Here is a 25,695-nt window from a genome sequence, read left to right on the forward strand (position 1 = left end):
TACTTATGCTTATTCTTTTTCTAAGAATTATATATGTATTATATATATACACCTTTTTTGTAAATGCTTCTAAATATACAAAACTTATATATCGCAGCATAATACAATAACCATGTTGTGCACCTTCTCCTCTGACTGCAGGTTGAGTTGGAGATGCCAAATAGAGGCTTCATTTCTTACCACCCTGCATGTATCATGATTTTATGTAGTTTTTGATTGATTGATTTACTGAAAAAGATTCACGAATTCACTATTAAAAGTGATGCCAGTGTGATATATTAATAGTAGAAAGACAGATAAAAGTATTAGCAGTTAGTACCACGATAAACCGCTGTATCTATCAGGTATTTATATTACCATATAGAGAATTATAAAAAAGACATAGGTGTAAATACTATAATGGCTTATTTCCATCAAGCCATTACATTACAGGGTCCTTGTATTGTGGAAATTGGCTCTCTGTCATGTCTCAGAACTCAAACTCTCAATAACCATGGATGTCCATTTATTTCAAATCATTTTAAAAACATCTTTATTGGTCCAAAACACAGTATAGGAAAATCTATCGTAACAAACACAGTGGCACAAACACACATGACTGGTATAAACCACACAGAGATTCAGGCACTAGACATTACAGTAAATTCTTCAGCTGAATCTCAGCTCATTTTCCAGCCCATAGATTTTAGCTTTCAGCGTCATCAGCTCACCCTGAACCTTTTTTGTTCTGGCATTGGTCTGACGTACTTCATGGAGAATAGCTAGATCCTGGTTGGGCCCAATGTTTAGAGTAACCTTCAAACACAAATAAAGATCTTAGTAGAGAATATATACGTTATACACACATATTTAAGCAGTTTAAATGTTATTTTTTTAAACTCTCAGCAGTATGGAAAGCAGAGGGGAGAAGTCTGCTCAAAGTTTTGCTATTACAACTAAATAATGTATTTGTGATCTCAACAAATCAAGCTCGTTGTCCTCAATCATTTTCTTGTGAAACTTTTGATTAAAAGATTAGATCAAATTAAAAGCAACAATATGATTTCTGCAAAACCCCACAAACTATTTACCTTGAGAAGCTGTTTTTCAACATCTTTGAATTTCTGTCTGAGGTGCTTCAGGTCAGTCTTGAAGCCCTCCACCTCCATGACCCTCCTCTTCTCCAGTGCCTCATAGCGCTGAGTCATCAGCTGAAGTCGCTTGGCCATTTTTTCTGAACGCTCCTGCACACATGAAACCAGTAATTAAGAAAATTAAGAACAATCAATCAGAGGTGTGCATTAATTTTCACCGATTATCATTCCAACTTTAGCACCTTAAATATTTCCCTGCCAACATCTCCCTCCTCTCGGATTTGGGACAGTTCTGTCTCCAGAGTAATACACTGCTCCCTGTACATCTCTGCCAGACGGTGGGCTTGTTTCAGATCCTCCCGCATTGCCTGATAAAAAGCACAAAGTAAAGAACAACAAACCTTCAAAACCAAAGCTACTGACTTTCTTCATCAAGGACAAAAGGTAACAAAATTTATTCTACTATGAAAAAGACAGATAGGCTACTGGGAACTTCTTAAATCTCAGTCAATGTGTACTGATAATTAATGTCACCTTGAGCCCCTCTTTGTTTGTCTGCTGTGACTCGGGCTGAGGCCGTGGGAGGAGCAGAGCCGTGCTGCTGCTGGGCTGCCACGTCCGGCCCGGCTCAGTGCCAGCGAACCCGGCTTTCCTCAGTCGGTTGTGGCAGGAGTCCAAGTCCCTCAACAGCCGGTCCTTCTCCACCATCCAGCTCTTCTCGTGAGACCGTGTGTCAAACTTTAGCTGCAAGAAATCTTTGGTGCTCTCATACAATAGGTTCTGCGTTCGCTGGAGCCTAAGGTGTCAAATTAAAGTCAGTAGGAAAGATTTATTATCATCCAGAGTCAAGAAGACAAATCCCAGGGCCATCTGGACAATTTAGCAGAAAGGTGTTGATAATTCCAGAAATATAAAAGACCCACTTGTCAGTCAGAGCTGTGATTCGCTCCTGGTCTCTCTGCTGTTGTGCATATGCCTCCTCCGTTTTGATCCGTCTATCCTCCATCAGAGACTCTACCTGTTCTTTGGCCAGACGAGTCTGTTCCGCCATCTGAGCCTGCAGTGCCTCCACCTGGAAATGTAAGACACAAAATGACTGCATTAAAAGCAGGTTTCTGTGGCGTGTTTGCATGAGAAAACGTCGCCTACATCCCATTTCATGCATCCATAAAGTGGGCCTGTACCTGCAGTAACAAAGTCTGGTTGTCGTTCTTGTATTGTTCCAGGCTCTCTCCATTCGCCCCGTCAGCGTTTTTTGTTCTCCTGCCACTCTCTAATTGAATAGTGACATAGTCAGGAGGATAAGCAGAAACAGTGATCTGATTTTCTTACTTGAGAAATGAAACATAAAACATTAACCAGATCTTTACTATTATTATTCATCATAACACACACAAATATTGTTATTGACTTGATCAAAGAATGCAAACAAACAATTATATTACATTTTTTAAATTATTAGAAACACTTGAAATAACATTATATGTATCAAACCTTTCCTGTTCACAGAAGGTCTGAACATTGTTGTTCTGAGACTGAGATTTTCCTCCAATCTGGATTCAGGGTTTCTCTGAGTGATAGTCACCTGAAATATATCACACATACAGTTTTGTGTGTCAACCAAGCTGATTCTTTCCCTTCCTTTTTTCCCTAAGTACAACAACTCAAAACCTTTGCTGTGAGGAGGTGTGCACCTTGTGAGGAGGTTCTCGATGGAAATATGTGATCTCTCCTGCGTCAGGACCAACCAGGGCGAGAAGGTGTTGGATTTTCTTCCTGTCCTCTAGCTCTCTGTACAGAAAGTGAACAGGTGATTAGATGTATAAGTAACATTGAAGAATAATGGCAATTCAGTAATAAAGGCAAATATTCAATACCCATGCTCACACTGAACAGTTGCTCTCGCGTACAAGTCAAAACACATGTGTAGATGTACCATGGGTGTGTAGATACTAATGGTTTCCCCCACCTGATCTTTAGTCGATCATTTTCTGCGTAAAGCCGGAGAGACTGCTCCCTCTCTTGAAAAAGATAGACCTGCATGTCACTCAGAGCGTTTTGCAGCTCAGCGATCTCTCCCTCCCGCTGTCGTACCTCCCGCTGTAGCTTATGCTACCAAGACAGAGAGTAGATCAGTTAATACAGGCATAAACTAAATAAAGCAAAAGCACATAAGGTGACTCCCTAGTTCTGTCTCACCTGGTCCTCTGTGATGCCTCTGTACTTCTCCATCATCTGCAGCAGGTCCTCGTGTTCTGTGTCAAACTGGGCGATCTTCTGTCGGTAGAACTCCAGTAGCTCCCTGGATGGTCGCAGGTACGCCAAGCGCTCATGGATGGGGGGTAGTGGGGAGTCAGGTTCCCGACCAGGGGTTTTAATGTTGGTTCTGTGGGAAGAAAATAGACCAGTAGGACAATATGGAAGGGGACGGTTGTGTATACCAGTCCAGTAGCATGTCACATGTCACATGAACACTATCTGCTGACCCTGTGTTTGCTCTAGACCTGCAGTATCAGTTTTACCCTGTACATGTCTGCAGAAAAACAACAAGCAAGGAAAATCAATGATTACCCTGCAGGTTTAAACCTACTTAAAGAGTAACACTAATCTCATCCAGGATTAAGGTTTGTAACAGCGGGAGACCAGACTGACAAAATAAATCCAAGTATCATTTGGGGAGATTTCAGTTAAAAGTATTACGTCCTTCTCACACTGGACTCTGTCAGGGCAACAGCAACATTTCTTCAAAAATGTCTCTCCTCCCATGTGTTAAATAACCTTACCTGTGTGGTGTTGCATCTTTAGTTGGAGATCCCATTCCTGCACAAAACACTGAAAACAAGAGTTAAAGAAATTAGGTTTGTCTCTAAACGTTGATATCGGAAATGAAAACACGAATAGAACCAAATAAATAGAACTACAATTAAGAATATGACATGTTTTCTTTACATAAAATGCACATCTTTTCAGCGTTGTTCCTTCTATAAAAATAGAAGCTTTCATTTCGCTGCATACCGACATAAACCAACGCTGATACCAGTATGTCTGTGAACAGCTCATGTTGATATACTCACACATCCAGACTCTTTAAGTCCCTTTAGAGAACTAATATTAATATAAAGAAGTCTGTTTGAGACTGTTGCCATAATCCAACAAGCAGTAAAAACTTTATGGTTGTTATAAGCACTTATTATAGAATTTCTTTGTCTTACAGAAAAAGCAAATTTAATTAATTAGAATATCAACATTTAAATGATGAATATAATATCAAATCTTTACACGAAATAATAGAAGCAAGTCATTAGAGCTATTGACCCTTAAAATAACGATGACACGTGCTGCTTTGTTTGTAGATCTAATAAAACCAAGTGCATCAAAGAACCAAACAGGAAAGATGAATGAAGATGATTAAAATGTAAACAGTTGGATCAGTACAGTGAGTTACTCTGAATTACGTGGACTGGACGCCAGGGGGAGGGGGACGACTGCAAATAGAAAACTGTGATCATTTAGAAACATTCATGTTTGATCAGTTTCATCTGGACAATGTGGATTAATGTGTGAGAATAACAGAGAGAAACGAGTCTCTCCTGTTTTCCTCTAACGGAAAGAATCAGCATAATCTGTCAGGAATTACACATTGTGAAACTATAGAAGGGGCTACAGTATATATACGTATATAAAAGTAGTATATTCAAGCATCCTTAGCATTTAAACAAACATTTATAAGCATTATTTACTCACCTGACACAGTTTAGAAAACTCGCAGACACACTGGTGTTGTTCGTTGCTACCAAGCTTTTGAAATCCGGAAGTCCACGCCTCTTCGTCTTCTTCGTGGGATTAAGTAACGGAAGCTGTGTTATGTCGCCAACTACCGAGCGTGGTGAAGTATGACGAGTTTTATTAAATAACGTTTCAGATGAATTTGATACATTTTCCTCATTTTATTTAAGTTGTTACATATTTTTTTAAATCATTATTTTAGTTTCCATGTTTGTAAGCTAATCGATGTTGAATGAAGTATTTAAATACAAATCTGAAACAATGGACAAAGATGAAGACCAGTATGATGAAATAACTTTTAGAGAAATTTAATTCAATGTCTAGATCTCTGTTAAGTTATTAAAATTATAATTATAAAATAATTAAGGGCAAAAAAAAGTTTCATTAAGTTATCAAATTAAATAAAATGAAAACTTTGTGTTTTCAGAATGAAGGGTGGAATTTGTCGTGACGGAATAACATGAATATTTGCCCTATGCTTTCTTAAAGGTTCACACGTCAAATGAATCACCAAAACAACTGCTCTTACTTTGTAGTTCTTCCTTTACTATGGAGATCCAAAGCGGAAGCTCTGATTGAACTCGGTCTATCTTGACACGGAGCCTCAGATCCTGTCCAACTCTCTGACTCTGGATCTGTCGTCCTCCTGTTTGTCCCTGTCTCTTCACCATGGAGCGGAAAGTTGCTCGGGAATTTCGACACAAGGTGAGAAAACGACATTTGTCTCTTCGGCCGATGATTATACCTCTAAATGTAAAGAGCTGCTTGTTTACCTGCGGGACAATGAACCGGCTCAGGTGTCTTCACCTGCTGACAGCGGGATGTTCAACAGGCCTCAAGAAACAAGACAACACAGAGAGAGTAGCAGCTCAAAGAATTAGTTTTAAAATTATGATGATGATACTTAAAAAAATATTTCTACTACTACAACTACTACTACTAATAATAATGATAATAACTTTATTTATATAGCACCATTCAAAACAGCCATAATAGTGTATCACTTACTATTACGTCCATGGGAAACATACAGAACCATTAGAGTTGGTAATATAGTGTAATTGTTTTTCAACTTATAAATTAACCTGAATTACTTAACTGCTTTTCTCAATGAACCTTTCCATAAGATGGCACAGAACAACTCTTTTGAGACATATGAGCATTATTTAAGTTACAATTAATCTTCATAGTCTATTTTTTGATATTAAACATATGTCTTTAAGTATTTATATTCTAGGACGTCAATTCTGTATATGTCTGAGGTCACCCACTGATCCATGAAATCCATGAATTTAGATTGAAATGCAGAATGTTTTATTGGTTGGTAAAACATTTCAAGCCCCGAAAAGGTAACTGTGAGTGAACGATATCAGAGGGAACATGATATGTTCAGGGTGTTTTTCAGCCCCGCAGCAGGTACAGGGATCACCACCGACACAGCCATCTGTGATGCAGGCAGGCATGGCGCCATATTGTGGACTCTTCACAAAGGGCATCCTCACATTAGGTAATGTGGGCCGTGCCAGAGATGAGCAGCTGAGCGGAAGAGATGGGACAGTTTACAGGTTTTAATTAGAGGCAGAGGGGAGTTCACGGCACAATCAGGCTTTGTTTCTCTGTGGGGACATGGTAATAGTCATCTCTGGTTGTTTGGCTGAGTGTGTGTCAAAGCAACTGTCCGGATTCAAACTGAAGAACTGAATTATCATGTGTGTCTGCTTTGTTAAATTGCCATTTAAAGGTGGATGTGCTCTCAGTAGGTTTAAGTCTACACTGCAGTCTTAGAACATCATAGTGAAGCGAACTTACACAGGATCTTACTGTGTGAAAACAGTCACACTCTCTAAAAACACATTGTGCTTTTCAAAATCAATATGTGATGAGCTCTTGTTTTATTGGACTATGGTGCCAAAGTCTGCATGTAGTGCAGGGTGACTGTGTGTTACTGCCCTGAGCAGGGGAAATTTACGAGAGTCGTAAACACCATGTCACACACTCCCTCACAATGACCTCACAGCAGGGCCCTCAGAGTGTGAAGTTAACATTTATTAAACCAATGTGCAGCCCAGTTGATCTGCATATGCTTTAATCCCAACATACAATGATACAGATGTGTGTGTTGTCGTGTGTGTTTTGCTCTCTATAAGACTTTTTTAAAGTTTGGAGTTCAGACAGTAAGGCAAAGTGTGTGTGTGTGTGTGTGTGGGTGTGGGTGTGTGGGTGGTCAAGGTATTGGTCATGTTGTGGGGACCTAAGTCTGTCTACACTGTCCCATTATGGAGACTTGTCTTCCTTGTGAGGAAAAAAAGAAAGTCCCCATAATGTAAATCCTTAAACTTTAAGGTGAAGACCTGTTTTAAGGTTAGGATATAGATGTATGAGATGGATAGATATTATTTTCAGAAGTCCGGGTAGCTCATTCACACACAACGCAGCAAAGAAAAAATCCTATTAATATATTATTATTCCTATGAAATGTTTTATAAATACAAATATTACTAAAAGACACGTACATCATATACATTGCAAGACATCACATATATATACAGAATTATTCAATAGAAGTCAATGTAATGTCCTGTGAAATGATGAAGTCGTGTGTGTGTGTGTGTGTGTGTGTGTGTGTGTGTGTGTGTGTGTGTGTGTGTGTGTGTGTGTGTGTGTGTGTGTGTGTGTGTGTGTGTGTGTGTGTGTGTGTGTGTGTGTGTGTGTGTGTGTGTGTGTGTGCTCGCGTGTGCTCGCGTGTGTGTGAACATTGGGTGTGAATGTGGACCTCTGTTTGTGTCTGCTGTAAGAGGACACTGCTGACCTTCCCGCTGCAGCCTCTCCTCAGCTGTTATGCCATTATACCATTATTCCCTCCCTGGGGTTTGATAGTCGGGCAAGGGCAACTCATTAGACCTGCTTAAACTGCAAGGAGCCTCAGCATCTGAAAGCCTGCAGCTTTAACTGAACTTAAAGAAATAAGAAAACCAACTGCTCAGGGTCAGGGGTGAAGCTGAGTTTGGGACAGATTCGATGAGAAAGACAGAAATGTGTTACATCAGTGATTGGCCGAAGCGTTTCCTCAAAACGATCCTGCTGCATCTGAGCCGCCATCAGGTTTGTACGACTCCTACACACACACACACACACACACAGATGCACACACAAGGCTTACCCCCTGTAGCGTTGACGGGACCACAGGAGAGCGGTACAGTGTGTGTCTGACGTTTCCTCTGAATCAGCAGTGAGTCGAACGATGGCGCCTGATGTGCGTCTCTTCTTGCAGGTGGAGTTGCTGATTGAAAATGAAGCGGAGAAGGATTACCTGTACGACGTCCTCCGCATGTATCACCAGTGAGTGCCACTCGTCTCATACACATCTGTATATTCACACCTGTATTTTTCTATTTAAATCACCTGTTGATGGTCATTGAATAAACTGGGCGGGTAAATAATTGCCACTTTGAACCAGTGTTGTAATGTTTCTGTCTATGCAAATATAAAATGTCAGTAAAATCGAGGGTAAAAGCTTCATTTATTCCCATTTGCCTCACATGCAGCTAGAATGTCTTCTTGTCGTACGTTAGCTGCAGGTGAAATGATGCTAAAATGCCTTTTTTCAACTTCTATTGACTCCTCTGCATCTTATTAATGTAAAATCACCAAAATCTCTCAATCCCGCCTCAGTCCGTTCTGATGCACACACGCCTGCAGTTCAAACTGTCTTTATCCATCCTGGTTTCTGGTAACAGCCTGGTCTCAGTGGGCCGGTGGGGGCTACAGGTCCAATTCATTTTTGTACGGAGGCAGAGGCCTGAGACTCCGCTGGTTAAGCCTCTGATCAGTTTCCACTGTGCCCTGACAAGCCTGGCCAGTTATTCACAAAAGCTCTTTTTATGTTCATCCTCCAAACAGAGCTGAGTTTCACCTATTAATAATTCAAGGAGGAGGCCAGGTGGACAAATTTTATACAGTAGCTTTTACTTTGCTGCTTTAATGGATGTTCGAGTTACCTTGTGTCTTTCTTTGAATAGCAACTGACTGAAGACTGGACTCTGCAGGGCATCACAGTTTTGATAATATAGTCATTTGCTGTACGTTTAGATTAGAAATGGAACATTAGGAAGCTCTTTTGGCTGATGAGATCCTCTGCAGGCAGTTATGAGATCTTTGAGCTATTGTAGTCATTTCATATTCAGAAAAAGCATGATTAGATACTTTAAAACAGATAAAATAAAATTGCATATCAGGAAGGGAAAAATCCTATAAAATCATCTCTAATAGTTTACAATGTCTTTGTTTCATATTTTATTGTCTTGTCCCGGCCCAATAAAGTTTCAGTTCTGGAGCTGATGTCAGGAATGTACATCATATTAACATTTGATACTTGAAATATTTTCATTTCCTTATTCTTGTTTTAGTGCAGCTTCAGTACACATTACTATAGTTTATGTTTCTTGTACCGAAGTCCACTAAATACATTCTTGCCTCTCGGTCTTTACCCGAAGAGTCTTCATTATTTTAAATTCTCTCAGAAGGTAGAAATCGTGGTACATTGATGTAAATCTCCAGTTACCCTCCTCTTGCTCTCTCAGGTCGATGGATCTACCGGTGCTGGTTGGGGACCTGAAGCTGGTGATCAACGAGCCAAAGCGTTTGCCCCTGTTCGACGCCATCCGACCTCTCATCCCACTCAAACACCAGGTGGAGTACGACCTCCTCACACCCAAGAGGTCACGGTGAGTACTGCATGACCTTGTGCTAGTTTGTTTTCGTATTGAAACCGTCCTCCTTATCCCTTGCTCACTTTTATGTGGCTCACACATCCTGGTTCTTATCTCTGGTTTATGTCTCTCCTGACTGAGCAGGAAGCTCAAAGAGGTGCGTTTGGACCGGACTCATCGTGACGGACTTGGTCTGAGTGTCCGAGGAGGGCTGGAGTTTGGCAGCGGCCTCTACATATCACAGATCGTCAAAGACGGTCAGGCCGGGAACGTCGGCCTTCAGGTGCTGTATGTACCTACGTATGAGCGCACTGTGATATTTGTATTTATCTTTAATGCCACTAAATGTTAAAACAGTAGATTCTAACTTTTGTTAAAGTACCACCAGAGGTATATGTATGTAAAAAAATAAGTGTTATCATTATCGTAGTGTCATCATTAATATAGTTAGGATACCAACCCTTTTTGCAATCAGTTGCATAGTTTACATGTGTAAATAAAGTAAAATTAGAAATATATTTTAACTCTTGACTTTTTGTGGCCGTTAGTTCTTGTCATAATTGCAGGATCCACTAGGTGGTGTAAAGAAACATGTTTGTTACACTCTAAAGAGCCTGAATGTATGTCACTGATGGTTTACATTCACTCAGATGTCAGTATCTATCTGTGACAGATTTACAACACGCTTTATAACCGCGAGCATGGTCTCTTGTCTAATATCTAGATTTATAAAGCATCAAAGGTAGTAGTACAGTAGGACAGTAGTTTGGTCAGTACCTGTTGGGAAACTGTCATCATCTAAAAAAGTCCCTCCTTTTTCTATGCTTTTAATCTGTTTCTTCTATAGTTCAAGTAATATTGTCAGAATACTATGTGTTTAAACTGCTTTAAAATTTAAGGTTTATTTAAATTTAAAAATGATTTTCCATTGTCTATTAATTATATTGAATCAACTGTTTGGAGATACACAAAAACGGTTTAGGATTCAGTGTATTGCTGGGATCGAACCCTCTGCTTAGTGGACGACCCACTCTGCCTCCTGATTCACAGCTGCCCCTATTATCCTGTATATTGCACAAGCAAACTAAGGTCAGGGAGATTGAGGTGTATAAGCTTACTCAGCGGTTTTCACTCTTTAATTGTAAGTCACTTCCACAGAGTGCATCACGTAGATGGAATCAATTTAAAGAATGTAGATAAATTATGCAGATCAATAGATTATATACTGTCTGGTTTAATTGGCTGGCAGAGTTACATTATAAAATAATCAATGGCTTCGTCTGTGATCTGACGTGATGGATTGACAGAGCGTGTCCATCCTTATATCCCGTCCTGTGTTGGTTTATAGCTCGGTGACGAGATCGTGCGTATAAATGGATACTCCATTTCCTCCTGTATCCACGAGGAGGTCATCAGTCTCATCAAGACCAAGAAGATCGTGTCGCTCAAAGTTCGACGTACGTCAAACACAAACTCATTTTACAACATCAGGAGCGTGATTGATGATAATCAGTGGAATCTTTCATTTTGATATATTTTTTTCCTCATGTTTACAGATGTGGGGATGATCCCAGTGAAAAGGTGAGAGGCAGTATTTTGTGATAACATTATTCATTTGTTTATTTATCACTATCTAAGATTCTGCTCTCCTCTGTTCTCATTTGTTTTTCTCATCTTCTCCAGTTCATCAGATGAGCCGCTGAAGTGGCAGTTCGTTGACCAGTTTGTGTCTGAGTCAGGGGTAAGAACCTGAGTTTATTTTTATGGCTCCACTCCAGCGACAGACAGTTTGTCTTTCCCATCCTTGTCAACACGATATCTCAAAACTGCCTTAATAGAATTTCTGTAAATTTGGTACAAATGTTCACTTTGGCTCAAAGATGAACGGATTAGATTTCAGTGGTCAAAGGTCCCAGTGATCTCAAATGAGCCTGGCAAAAAGAAAATCCATGTTGACAGAAAGTGCACTGGATTGTTGTGACATAAAACTGCAGGACTGTAATTCTACTTATCTCATGACCTTTGTCTTTTTTACACCAGATCTATACAGAATAGCTTTGTTTCTTTTATTCTCTCTTCCTTCCAGGAGAAAAAAAACAGCATTGCCGGCTTGGCATCGATCGGAGGGAAGGAGATCAAGGAGAAGAAGGTTTTCCTCAGTCTTGTGGGCACAAAGGGAATGGGCATCAGCATCTCCAGCGGCCCCACACAGAAACCTGGTATCTACATCAGTAACGTCAAACCTGGCTCTCTCTCTGCAGAAGTTGGACTTCAGGTGACTTCTCAGAAACAACTCCATGAAATACTGACATGTTATTTTCCTGCCTGCTGTGAACTGTATCTATGTCTCATGTCAAAATGTAGATTGGAGACCAGATTGTGGAGGTGAATGGGGTCGATTTTACCATCACGGACCACAAAGAGGTGGGTTTTAACAGACACCCTTCATCCCAAGCAAAGTTTGATCTGTGTGATCAGGACAGTTGCTTATTTGCCAAAGCAGCTGAGGGAAAAGCTCTTGAAGATGTAATTTGTTTGGAGCCGGCGACGATTTCACACTCTGATGAAGCATGTACTTCACACAAGACAAGGAGCAGTGTTAATAGATTTCCCATAATCGTATTCATTAAAGACACTTCTTAAAATGAATGGTTATTTGAAGTGTTATTCAAATTTTCTGTTTTTCTCTTCCCAGGCTGTGAGAGTCTTGAAGAGCAGCAGGAGTCTGACTATTACTGTTCTGACGGGAGCTGTAAGTACACTAACAACTTTAATGTACATATAGTATTCAACACCATAGAAACATTTTCCAGAGTTTTACTTTCACATGTGAAGAATGCAGCAGGAGAATGTCCAGTTCAGACACATGGAGGAAAATGTCTGGAGGTCAGAGCACGTCTGAAACCAGGGCATGTTATTTATTGCAGCTCACCTCATATGTGTTTTTTCGCCCAGTAATCTATTGTGAGCACTTTTGAATAGACTTGACAACACAGCATGTGAGTTGAAGATACACGTGACTGCGTCTGCTCATGAGACCTTTAAAATGAATTCTCCTGGATAACAGTGATTTTGTGATTTTCTATTACATGTTGAGTGTTTCCCAGAGATCCTCAAGCATTAGTTTAATTAGTTTAATCTATTAAATGTGATAACTCACAGAAATTACATCGAACAGATCTTCATGACTTGTAAACTTAAAATCATTTCACAGTTTTAGAGGCAAAACAAAATGGTGTTTATCAAATGTCTAGAATTATTGTTTGTATTGTGATTGATATCATAGGATGATGTGCAGATAATTAAAAACCTGGGAAATGTATTAAATAGCACTTTATTGACTTTTAAATTACTTTAGAAATGTACTAAAGGTAAAAACAGTGCAGCGATCATCTTGTCTGGACGTGCGAACAGACATTTCTGCCTCTTTGCATTCCAGCAGCGCACAGATTGATGTGGCATTTTGTTTGGGAGACGTCTCATTACAAGCCTGTGCCTCAGCCCGGCCGTCTGCAAGGGGAATATGGATCATCAGTCAAGTCACTCGGCAGATTGTTTACCTCAGTACTTATTGACGATGACTGTGTTTTCCTTGCGGCCTGTCTGAGGCACTTATTTACGTTAGTGTGTGTGTTTCATTTTGAATATACATGAAATCCACTATTATAGCTGAGAGGTATTTTTTTCTTCTTCTGTGAGATCGAAGCAGAATTGGTCCTTTTGGACGTTTTGGTCCTCCTGTTCCTCCCATGCAGTTATTTTTTGAAAATGAATTAAACATAAATGAATAACTGTAATCAAAGCTTCAAAGTTTTGACTTGACAAAAACAGACGTCTTTCCCTCATTATCGTCTCAGGGCAGCGAGCTGTTCATGACAGACGAGGAGCGGCTGGCCGTGGAGTCTCGCCGGGAGCTGGATAGGCAGGAGCTGATGCACCAGAAGAGGGTGGCACTGGAGACCAACAAAATCCTTAAAGATCAGCAGGAGAAGGAGAAGCAGTGAGTGAACGGCGGAAAAACTTAGACTCTGCTTTTCTTAGAAATCAAAACTCTTCCGTCATCCTGAATTCTAACACCTGTAATGCCATTCAGGCCATTGCATTGTGTGGCCTGTTTACCGCTGCAGCAGTACAGGCAATACACAGAGTTTTCCACAATTTTGAACAGAGGAATAAATCATTTCAACATATGCTGCTCATTCACACGTCTTCATAAATCCGGTAGATGCAGCAAAGTAAACACGAGCTGCAATGGTTTTCTGTCTAAACCCGGAGCTTTACTTAATTGTTCTGCAGCACCATCGCCAGATAGATTCAGGCTCACTTGCACGTTTGTCTGTGGCGTTTATAAACCGCTTGTTATATCTGAGTACCATGTGCTGGAGGGTTTTCAACAGCAGTCTATTGATTAAATGCAATATATTCTAACCTTTTATAGTCCTGCATTGTAGCATAATGTGTTTATGTTTACCAGGAGGAAGATGGAAATTTCTCAGAAAGCGGCAGAAGAAGAGGAGCGCTATCAGCAGGAGATGGAGAAGTACGTGACTCATTTTCCATAAAGAGCCAAATCAATATTGTTATAATAATAAATCATCATATTCCTTATTTGTTATGTTGTCCTGTGCAGGATTGATGCCGCGGAGAAGAAGCACAGCAGAGAGTGGGAGGAGGACTGGGGCAACAAAAACAGGCCGAAGAGCCCGAAGAGCCCGTCACCTGCCCCACCTGAATTAAAAACCACCGAGAAGACGAAGAGCTCTCGTAAGGCCGCCTGATTGGATCTCCTCCTTTTAAAATGCATGAATCTTCTAGTCACTCTCACCTTATTCCCTCTCTCTGTCTGCACGCTCTCTTTCTGTCACTGTCGTGTGCCGTGCTGCTTTTTATGGCCTCTCCTTCTAAGCTGATGAAGGCAGAGAGGAAGACGAGGAGGATGAGGAGGAGGAGAAGGAGGGCAGACAAGTAAGTCCCGAGCCTCAGCTGTGCATTGTCACGGCTGCTTTCAGAGGATGTTTGTACAAACACGCTGAGACTAGTGCGAGATCTCCTTTGGCAACCAGAATGTAACTATTGGTGATAAGTTTTTTTTTTGCCTCTGAGTCGGTGGCAGCCAGCGGCCGGAGACATCATGTTTTCAGGTCGTCCGTCCATCTGTGTCATTCTTGTGAACACGATATCTCAAGAACGCCTTCAAGGAATTTCTTCAAATTTGGTTCGAACGTTCAGTTTGACTCAAGGATGAAGTGATTTGAATGTGGAGGTCAAAGGTCAAATGTCAAGGTCACAGTGTCCTCTCAAAACATGTTTTTGGCCTCTTGAGCAAATCATCTTGGAGAAAGAGAATTCTTTCAAATTTGACCAGTTGTCACTTAGATTCGATTTCAGTGGTCGAAGATCAATAGAACTGCGGGGCGGTAACTGTAGCTTATATCATTTATTTATTGCTAAATTCACAATGAAAGCCAAAATCAAGCCCAACCTGAAAATTCATCATTTGATTTTACAGAAGAGTTTCCTGAAGAACAGGCCCAAACACAATTTCTCCTTGAATGCTGTGTTGTGGCTCTTCAACGTCTTGTTTTTCAAATGGATACCCTGCTTGGTGTTTGCTGAGATTTAGTTCAAAGTTTGGTTTTGATTTAACGTAACTGTGAGAATGACCTGTGCTCATGTCCATCCTTAGCTTTCGGCTGGTTTTATCGATATGAGGGGAAACTGCCGTCACTCCGCAAGGTACCGTCCGCTGTGTGAGCTCAGTGTGGTGTTCAGGATAACTGTAACTCTCTGTCTTCCTGACAAGGTGCTGGTCACATAACTCAGCTTGTTTCTAAAACTTTAAGTTTGCCTCCTGTGGCTCATTCAAAGTGTTTTTTAGTCAGTAGCTATTTGTCGTGTGGTTTGGAGTGGAACATTTTGTCTGTCACCTGCTGTTTATGCTAACTGATGGCATCTCAGAAGGGAGAAAAGAAGAAGAAAAAGAAGAAGGTGTCCAACACAGACACGCTCCAGGAGCAGAGGAAAAACAAGAAGGAGATGGAGTTTGAGCTGAAACTCGCCAAGGAGAAAGAAGGGATGCACGAACGAGAGAAGCAGCTGAAGATCAATAGGCTGGTGCAGGAGGTATGAAAGTAATGGGGGAGTTTACCCGAGTTAATTGGACTTTTATGATATAATATTTATGATGCACATTCTGGCAAAGTCACCTTCGCTTGTTTTGGCTTTAACTCAAATGCCACCGAGTTGTACATCCTGGTCCTTTGAGACCTGAGCAGGTGTGTTTGCATGTGCGTGAGGGTTTGATGCCTGTTGTCTGATGCTGCCCGGTCGATGCCTCTGCACCAGGTTTCAGAGACGGAGAGAGAAGACCTGGAGGAGTCTGAGAAAGTGCAGCACTGGGTTGAGCGTCTTTGTCAAACTCGGTTGGAGCAGATCTCCTGTGTGGAGAACGAATCCCCAGAGGTACAGAGTGAGACCTCTGTCCAACCCTCTCTTTGTTTAATGATGTTTTGTCTGTACATGTAACTTTATATTTACTGTTACATAGAGATGAGTAAAGCTCTGATACTTTGGCATCGGTAGACATTTCACAAATCAAAAAATCAATAAGAGGCAACTGTTCCCCAGCACGTTTAGCAAATGACTTGCCTCAATTGAATGTTTATCTCAGCCATATCATTTTCCATAGATGGGAAGGGACAGGGGGAACAGGAATGTAAAAATGGGAATTGTTATTTAGGATAAAAGGAGAATCGACATGAGCTGAAATGTTTTCCATGTCACTGTGACTTTAAGCTCTCCCCGCCACGCTCTCCTGCCTCCGAGCCCAAGGTGAGGCGTTTCCCTGGTGGCCTCCATCTGGCCACCACCGACCTGGACGACATCAACCTGGATGAGGTTGATCAGAGCCTGAGGGGCCCACTGAGGAGACTGGCCCCCACGCAGCCCAGCACCAGCCAGCCTCCCCCTCCCTTACCTCTCCCTCCCCCTTCACCCAAACTGAACCCCACCATCCCCAACTACTCTCCTCCTCCCTCTCGAGCACCGGCTCAGCGCAGACCTCCGTCTCCACCTCTTGCCAGGAAACCTCCCATCGGCCCCTCTACCTTGACCAACAAGGGGCGCAGGCCTCACCCCCAGTCCCACCCTCAGTCCCACCCTCAGCCTCACCCTCACCCACAGTCTCACCCTCAGCCTCACCCTCACCCACAGTCTCACCCTCAGCCTCACCCTCACCCACAGTCTCACCCTCAGCCTCACCCTCACCCACAGTCTCACCCTCAGCCTCACCCTCAGCCTCACCCTCCGCAAACCCATCTCGCTAGCCACCCCTCCTCCCACTACCCTCCCCAGTTTCAGTCGTCGTGGCCTCCATCCTCGCCTCAGCCTACTCCCCGGCCTCCTCCTCCTCCGCCGCCACCCCCTCCTCCTCCGCCACCTCCGCCTCCCCCTCCACCACCACCTCCGCAGCACTCTGAAGACAGGATGGGCTCCCTTGGTTTGTACCGCCAGCATCCTCACCATCCTCACCATCACCTCCAACACCCTCCCAGTCCGCCAGAGCACAGGAGTGAGTGGGAGACGGGCGGCTATCTCCCGAGAGGAGGGTTATACTCGTCTAACACCAGTGAAATGTCCTACCCCTCTAGTCCAAAGGTTAGAGATTCTCATTTGAGAGGGGTGGTGTGGCCGAACGGCTTTACCTTGTTGTTGGAGTGTTGGATTTATAGATGGAAAGGATTGTTTTTCCATTTTAATCTATAAAGAAAATTTGAGTCAGCAGTTTCATAGAAATATCTCTATATATTTCTCAGAGTTGATGCATTTTCACTGCTGCAGGATTAAATTTCCTTTTAATGCACAGGTCTGTGCATTAAAGTGTTTTTGTGTATTGGAATGTTTTATGCATGAAGAGAGTGATACACCGTATTAGCACGACTGACTTGGAGAGTCATTAGTTTACAATTTTCTTTAATCCTAAGAAACTACATCCAGAGAAGCCTTTGATATTGATGTTTTCTCGAAGCTGTGTGATTTGTTCGGGTTTCACCTGCTGTGTGGTGTGTACTTGTGATGAAACCATCATAATATAAAGCTCATGAGAGGAACTGATTCAAAGATTAATTCAATGCTTTTGAAACTTTGCCCAGGGTTTGGTGTGTGAGTGGGTGTTTGTTGGCACCAGTGTTCCTGTGGTGTGCTGCATGTGCCAGAGGGCTGAAACATTACTTTTATTTCACTGTGGCTCAGGTAATGAGAAATACATCGCATGCCAGTCACGTTTCCTCCTCCAGCGGTCCCTTGGTGAGTCTCTGAAGGAAGCATGTCATGTTTTGCAAACATCCCCTGCTTTTTGAGTCATGAGCTTGAAAAACTATCAAATGAACCTGTGCTCAGCTGTGGCTTGTAGAAATACGATTTCTTCCCCCAATAGCAACTCGCTCCTAGCCCCCCCAACCAGAGGCGTCAGATGGTCCCTGTCATGTCTAAGCCCGTCATGCTGCCTCAGTCGCAGACGCACCGACCAGATCCACACAAAGCTGCAGTCCGATTGGATGCTCTGGTATGAAACGCACCACATTACAGTAATCTACTTCCCTGTATTAAAACTTTGCTTCATCTTAATAGGGCCATAAAGCATTCAGGCGTCTGACACACTGTGTCATCATCGAGCTGAAGTATTAATCTCTGCCTCTTTCTCAACTCCTGGGGAGTCGGTCCAGACGCCCCCGCTGTTTCACAGAATCCCAGTGTGTGGTTATGAGATCACACCAGGAAGACATTTATCCTTCCTGTCAAATTAGCTCTAATGGAAACGGGTAGATTATTGAAACTGCATTTTCCGTGGACCAGTGAGCCGAGCAACTGTCTTTTCCACAAACTCTCTTCCCCCATTGATAGAGTCACACGTTCACACCTGAGAGTAGAAGAGCACCACTTCTACCAGCAGCCTCTGGAGGAGGCATGCTCTGGTGAAGGGCACCTTGACTGTGGAAGCTCGAGTGGGGGGCACTATAAATCATATTCTACCCCAGATGTCTGAAAGTATGTGCTGGCAAACTGCTGCTGCACACATCTTTATTCTGTTGATGTTTTGAGATACAGTTTTCTGGGTTTTATTTCATGAAATTGAAAATATTAATTTAAAAGAAAATTGCTCCTGAGTACAGTTGTGTTTACTGTCACCTCTTGTTCAGTCCCCAAAGACTGTGGTTGTGTAGTGTTTAAGTCGGATCTTGTTTGTAACTGTGTCTCATCTGCTGTGAGAAATAGGCCAAAGAAAAACGGTATGACTGGAAATTTTGCCATAGACTAAAACTATAGATATACAAATGGAACTGACTCCTAGTCCAGAGAATGAAACCAATGTGGAAGTGCCTTAATCCTGTATTCTTTAGTATGACCAAAATGTTGTTTCTATAGAAATCTATGAGAAAATGACCCTATACTCACTTGATTTATAACGTCAGTAAACATTTACGTACACAGTTTATTATCTCAATCACTAGTTTCACGTCTTCAGTACAGCTTGATGCTCATTTTGTGAATTACGGTCCCATTTAGAGTCAAATAGACGATAAAGCACGATGTGTATTGGAGGCGATGGCTCAACAAAATAAAACATGATGTCGCTGGAGAAAATCACAAACTCATGGGTGATGTCATGCTGGGTGTTATTTTGTGTTTCAGCCTCAAGAAATGCTGAAACGGATGGTGCCTTTCAACTCGTCTTTTAAATCAAAGAACAAACGACAAGTAATCCATATATAACCACCTCTCTCACTCTTTTATCCCTTGAGTGCTGTTGTTCTGTTCTTTGTTCTGTCTCCACGCTCACACATCCGGTTTCCTCACGGTTCACTGGAGACCTAGTGGTGGCTCCTCCTTTTATTTTTTTCATTATGTCCGCTCTCAGTTGGCTGCTTCTCTGCCTTTTAGGTCCAGTTGTGGAGCATCTGCATGACCGCACTTTCATCGATTTGATGGTCGCTGTAGTGCAGCGCTGTGAAAGTGCAGAGTGTGAATGCACATCACAATGATTTTCGTCTTGCTGCAGTGATTAGATTTGATCTTTACCGGCATCAGATGGATTATTTATTAAGGGCCATCCTATAAAGGCTCATAGGAAGTTGTTATCTGTGTACAGCACCTTCACTTTGCACGACAAAGAACACTTTGAGATGAGAGTAGATTCAACTAAGTTAAAGCACAGAGAACTGTTTCTTGAATAACACCACTTGGTGCGACTTGACATCATTGATGAACCGAGGGTTGTAGGGTGTTTCAGGTCTATTCTCTACTGACACCCTCCCCTGGGCGACCCAGCTGGGGGGAGATCATTTAAAGGTTTGTGTCTAAGTTGCGTGCGACCCAGCTTTGGTGACGTTTGTGGTGGCTTTTGTCTCTTGCAGCCCTCTAATGGCAAAGAGACTGAGATCTCGTTGTGAAGACTGTCCCGCTGAGCCCCTGCAGCCGCCTCCATGGGCTCGCAGCGGGCCTTCTATATTCTGCCACCAGCTCTAGATATTTATTTCTTGCGTCTGTGGACCTCCTCTGTCTGGTCTCCACGGGGATGCAGTTTAGCCAGAAGTGTATAAAGTAAAGGTCAGAGGTTGTACCAGGTTGGAGGAAGCACTCAAACGTGCCACATTAACTTTTCCAACCGGGCAAAAGTTACTTAGTACTTGCTTTCAAATATAATGAATGTATTAAAATTTAAAGTTGCATCCCACCACTGCAGGTTAGAGTCGACCTCACGAAGCCAAGGGAGTGACTGTTACCTGATAGTCTCATTAGATTCATCCATTATACCAAATGAGTCATTACAGATAAATGAGCCTTTTCTTTTTAAAGTTTCCTCCGCCCTCCATGAAATTAAATAGCTGTCGTCTTTGTGAGGAATGATTAGAGATGATTTTCCATGTATGTGTGTTGTAAGTAAAGTCTCCGTCTCGCTGTTTCCATTTATTCAGTGTGGAACTTAAACTTAAACACAGAGCTGGTTGCCAAAGGAAATCTGACGTGCACTTGATGCATCGACTTGTTACACAGCTCACATTCACAGAGATTTAATCTGTGGCCTGTCTCTTTGCTTGTTATCGATGCGTTGATCCGTTTTTAATGAGCTGCGTGTTGATTCTCTTTCAGGGATTTCAGAAATACGAGGACGGTTTTGATCCCTACTCAATGGTATCGTATCCCTGATCTTCTGACCACCACAACAAAGCAGAACATTTCATAAATATGCAGCTTTACATTTACAGATCTCTGCTCCTGCTTTTACAGAGACAGAATGTCTCCTTGACTTATTGGGTTATTAAAATCACAGGAACAAAAGACGTACACAAATTTGTTGCTTTGTTTGTAAGAAACGTCTGTTGTTTTTCCTATATACAATATTAATGGCACACGGGTTAGCTTCACTTGGGAGATAGAAGGGAAGTTGGATTGACAACTTAATAAACATACTTTTCGTTACTTCCCCTTGAAACTCTGTAATAACTGAAACCAGCATATCGACTTCAGATTAATGTTTAGTGTATTAAATTCAGATGAATCATTCTTCATGTTCTCTCCTCTGTTTATCATTTTACTACTTTCTATATAACTGCTGTGTCCCTTTCCCTCCACTTTTTTAAATCCTTATCCCGTTTGTCAATAGTTTTCCTCGGAGCAGATAGCCGGACGAGAAGTGAGGCTGCTGAGAATCAAAAAGGTAGCGACTGCATTCACGTAGAAATAACTGAGGTAAGAGTTTCTAAAACGTGACTGATGGTTTTTTTTGGCTGCTGCTCTGAAGACCGGACAGCTGGACCTGGCTCTGGAGGGTGGAGCAGACTCTCCTCTGGGAAAGCTGGCGGTGTGCTCTGTGTATGAAGGTGGAGCTGCAGATAGGCACGGTCAGTTCGGGTTTTTTTAACGTTCATGCTTTAACTTCATGTCAATTTATAATACGTCTAAAAACACTTGGCAGGTTCCAGACACAGACGAGGGTACAGCTCCAATATTTTCTGTTGACCGGAACGTTTTCATGGACAACAGTTGCTACACCGTGTACAGAAGCATTGCTTGGATGTGTGTGTGAATTAGTGAATGTGACTGAAGCGCTATGTAAACACAGTCCATTTGCTGTTTAACACCTCTTTAAAAACACAATCCAGAAACTGAACACTATAACATTGATCCTGGGATTTATGATGGGGCAGTTTTATTAGACTGTATTAATATACTAAAGTAAACACAGGCTGTTAAATGCATCAATAAACTGGGAACTGAGTGTAGATCTCATCAGACAATGTCCCAGTTCAGGCTCTGAAGCAAAATCTCATATTTGAACTGCAAACACATTTAACACTGAACACAAAAGTCCTTTGTGTAAACCAAACCTCGGAGAACAGAACCGTTTTGTATTGTGTGAACACACTGGGCTTATATTCGTACATTATCATCACACTGTCATCACTGTTTCCATGGTGAACTGTAGCGAGGGGCGTGGCACAGCATCAGGAAAATGACACCTGCTCTGTTTCCCACAGGGTTAACACGAGTCAGTTGAGAGAGCCAAGTGCTGGAGAGCCTTTTCATGCTGACTGTATTTATGTCTGCTGCTGGAGCTGGCACGTACTCTGTGTTTGTGTGTCTGTAAATATGTTTGGCAGTTAAATGTCGGATGTCTCTATTCGCAGGGGGCATTGTACCAGGGGATGAGCTCATGGCCGTGAACGGGAAAATCCTGATCGATGCCACATTGACCGAGGGACAAAACTCTCTGGCTCGAGCCTGGAGTAGTGGAGGGGTATGACTCAGACTAGATTCCAATGAAATGCCATGAACCATTAATAAAAATATACGTTACCACAGCAGGGAGTGCTAGTGATTCTAGTTAAACCACATGAACCCACATTGATTGTTTGTACTTTGTGTTGACAGACTCTTTACTTACAGATTCCTTTTTTATTTATATATATAAAAATATATACAGTATATGTTTAATTTTCCTGTGTTTATTCAACAGTGTGGTCTTTCAGGGCAGGACCTATTGATTTTTTCGTTCACCCGGCACTCACACTCAAAAAGCCCCTACCTGTGCTCTGCTTGTGCTCAAGCTGTGCGCTTGCTGTCAGATATTTTGTTGCTTGGACCAAACATCTGCTCTCAGACATCCCCAAAATTCCCCAACCAAAAGAATTGTGGTGTAGAGTTGATAAATGAAAGAATATTCCTTTTGTTGTGGGTGCATTAGCTTTACTTCTTGGAGTGTCCTATAAGGGCGGTTATTTTCACTGGGTTCATGCTCTCCCGCCCTCCATGGCTTTATTATTACATAGTAAGTAAAGCTAATGCACCCAGAACAAGGAGCGAGACGGTTTAATTTGTCAACACTAGACCTGGAATTCTGTTGGTTGGAGAATTTTTGACAGACAGAAAAATCCAAGAGCAGAGCAGAAATCCGAGAGCAGACGTTTCACACGTACGCAGGAGGAGTGTGACTGCGAGGAGAAGAGGTGACGGCGGAGCGCAAGAAATCGGTCCAAGCAACAAATTATCTGAGTGTGAGCAGAGCAAATTTAAGCCCAAGCAGTGGGTGAGTGAAAGCTTCATAAAATCTGAACATGAAATCAATAAGTCTTGCTCTCAAACTGAAAGACCACACTCTTTAATAAGGACAGAAAGAAAGTAATATTTACTGTTGCCTTTCTCAGGACTGGATCGATGTTGTTATCGCTGTTTCTCCTCCAAAAGACTATGAAGACGAAGTGTAAGAGTTCCTTTTGAGTCTTTATCATCTTTTTAGTCTACACATGTATAACCACGATCATCTTTGTTTCTATTTAATTGCAATTATGTGTGTGCACGTGTATGCAGCCCTAAATCAGCATCAGTCAGTCCCACTGTGAACAGAAAGGTGTTTGAAGGCAGTGCAACACTGTACAGACACGGCTACCTGCTTCAGCACTAGCTCAGCCTCGTCCTGGTAATCCTCGTAGTCTTCACACCTCCTCTTCTTCACTGCACGTCTCCGAGAGGATGCTTGGTGTGGCCTTTGTTTTTGTTTGCCCCCGTTTTTTTTTTATGTTCGTGAGCACATGTGACAGTCTCCCTGTCAATCAGAAGAAAGCGGACGCGCAGAGTATTTTGGTATTTGTTTCCCGTCGCTGTTGTCAAACTGTCAGATTTATGTATCTCCTTTAAAGTTCTCATGAAAAGCTAGCGTGAGAGTGAATGTACACACAGTGTGCAGGTTTTCTTCCCTGTTCGAAAACCGCCTCAGGGCGTTGTTTCTTTATTGCTGTAGCATGTGGTGGACAGTGACACAGCCAGGCTATTTAAGTGAAGACATTCATAGCTAATGCGATCAGTGACCCATCCCACCATATATCTGCCAATTCCTGACCCAGTGAGCCGGATATAAACACATTCATACATGTACGGCTCGTGTGGTATTGTCCAGTGTCGTCAGGTCACGGACGCTCATAAAAAGCAGCCTAGGACTCCTGCCAGCCTTCAGCAGTTGTTCTGATTGATGTTGTTCCACGGGACTGTGACATGTTCAGACATACACAGACATAAAGTGACACTGCTCTGGTAGAGTAAGAACGAACATGTTGACAGACTTTTCCTCAAGCAAAAAACAATATTAAGGAAAAACATTTGCACACTCAAATCTGTGCAAATAACTTTGCTAATTCATTTGCATAGATTTGAGCAGGCAGCTGCTCTGTTTCCTCTTTCAGTTTAATTCCTCAGTCAAAAAACGAAAGTTCAGTTTAGCCCTGATTATCTTTTATTTCTTTGTTTGTCACCCGCATGTGTGTTGCTCTGTTGTGCTTAATGTGCAGTGACTAAAGCAAACGGTAAACAGAAGAAACATCCAATGCATACATCACCTAGAGGTCCAGTTAATAAATGACATTACTCAACTCCTCTTATTCACCAGATTAACTCATTATTGATTCTTTCCTGTCTCTTCTCCTGCAGGACGTTCTTCTAGTCTTTAACGACCTGCCAAGAAAACCAGACTGATTGAGAAGAAGATGTTTTTTTTTTTTTTTACTATTGATGATTCCTTCAAGATGCACAGTCTGATTTATCTCAATAAAAATAACTGTTTCTGCTTCATCTTCACACACATCTGTACAAGTCTTATTGTTCTTAACATTACTCAAATCTCTTTGAGAATCAGCCTTGTGTCATATTTTGAGATGTTGACAACAGTCGATGTACATTGTCACTGTCTAGATGTGTCGTCCAACACAAGCTTGATCTCATTAAGAGACAAATGACCATCCGTTTATCTTTCAGGAGGCAAACTGTGATCAATAGCACCTCTGTAATCTGCCTTTTTCCAAAGCCCAATAAAGGACTGCAGCTCCTATAACCAGAAAGAGTTTCTGTATCTGTATTCTCTGCTTTGTGGCTGTGGCTCAGGTGGTAGAGCGGATCGAAGGCTGATGGTTTGATCCCTGTCTCCCCCATTCCTCATGTCGAAGTCTCCTTGAACAAGATACTGAGCCCCAAATTGCATTTTGTATGTCGTTTTAAAACGCAGGACTTTATATTTACCTTTCACACGTTATGGGAACTGTTGGATTTCTCTATAATATTGTACGGTCTCGACTTCACTATGTAAATTGCCTTGAGCTAATGAATGTTGTGATTTGGCGGTATGCAAATAAAAATTGAATTCAATATAAAATTTCTTGAAAAACTTAAATGTCCCCGTTTTGATTATTTTAAATATTAATAAACATCATTCTACATATTTTAAATGAGATTTTATTTAAAGAAAGAAGTTTCTCTCCTGCTGCACACCCTGACCTGTGGGTTTTATTCTGCTGTTCTGCATCGATTTCCTCTAACCATGCACCGGCAGCTGTACCGATTGGTAATTAAACGTTAAACGTCCACAGGGGGCAACAGTGCTCCTTCTTGAATACCAAGCTGCTATGTGAACGAGGGATTCCTCCCTGTGTGAATAATTCTGCCTTTAAATAAACCTACATATTACAATCAGATGACCTATATATGAGACTTCAACTGAGAGTTAATCGTGGTAAATGGAAATTTGAGGTAAAAGAGAACACAGATGTGCATCATGCGATGTTCTTGCTTCGAGCATCATCCCA

The 25,695-nt window shown here is 41.9% G+C and overlaps 2 protein-coding genes across 3 annotated transcripts; one reads left to right on the plus strand and one right to left on the minus strand.

Moving 5' to 3' along the window:
• Window positions 1-488: 488 nt before the first annotated feature.
• Window positions 489-4,912, minus strand: ccdc77 (coiled-coil domain containing 77). Its single transcript, XM_034587732.1, has 12 exons — window positions 4,818-4,912; window positions 3,857-3,905; window positions 3,273-3,459; window positions 3,043-3,185; window positions 2,768-2,864; window positions 2,568-2,658; window positions 2,258-2,346; window positions 1,997-2,145; window positions 1,608-1,869; window positions 1,316-1,441; window positions 1,071-1,223; window positions 489-795 (listed from the first exon to the last, which is right to left on the minus strand). The coding sequence occupies exons 2-12, from the start codon at window positions 3,889-3,891 to the stop codon at window positions 649-651; spliced, it is 1,479 nt and encodes a 492-aa protein (XP_034443623.1). The 5' UTR covers window positions 3,892-3,905; window positions 4,818-4,912; the 3' UTR covers window positions 489-648.
• Window positions 4,913-5,428: 516 nt separating this feature from the next.
• ush1c (Usher syndrome 1C) lies at window positions 5,429-25,277 on the plus strand. Of its 2 annotated transcripts, none has more exons than XM_034589175.1 (20): window positions 5,429-5,564; window positions 8,131-8,198; window positions 9,440-9,583; window positions 9,713-9,851; window positions 10,917-11,025; window positions 11,125-11,149; window positions 11,252-11,309; window positions 11,655-11,843; window positions 11,933-11,992; window positions 12,264-12,320; window positions 13,426-13,568; window positions 14,043-14,108; window positions 14,199-14,332; window positions 14,475-14,533; window positions 20,717-20,758; window positions 21,231-21,284; window positions 21,369-21,468; window positions 22,255-22,364; window positions 23,272-23,327; window positions 24,548-25,277. In XM_034589175.1, the coding sequence occupies exons 1-20, from the start codon at window positions 5,529-5,531 to the stop codon at window positions 24,558-24,560; spliced, it is 1,662 nt and encodes a 553-aa protein (XP_034445066.1). In that variant the 5' UTR covers window positions 5,429-5,528; the 3' UTR covers window positions 24,561-25,277. The 2 variants fall into 2 exon arrangements, with proteins under 2 accessions (XP_034445066.1, XP_034445065.1); XM_034589174.1 differs by lacking the exon at window positions 5,429-5,564 and adding an exon at window positions 7,645-7,961.
• The last annotated feature ends 418 nt before the right edge of the window (window positions 25,278-25,695 follow it).

Source organism: Hippoglossus hippoglossus, chromosome 6, assembly GCF_009819705.1.
Source record: "Hippoglossus hippoglossus isolate fHipHip1 chromosome 6, fHipHip1.pri, whole genome shotgun sequence".
In the NCBI taxonomy this organism is placed as follows: Eukaryota; Metazoa; Chordata; class Actinopteri; order Pleuronectiformes; family Pleuronectidae; genus Hippoglossus; species Hippoglossus hippoglossus.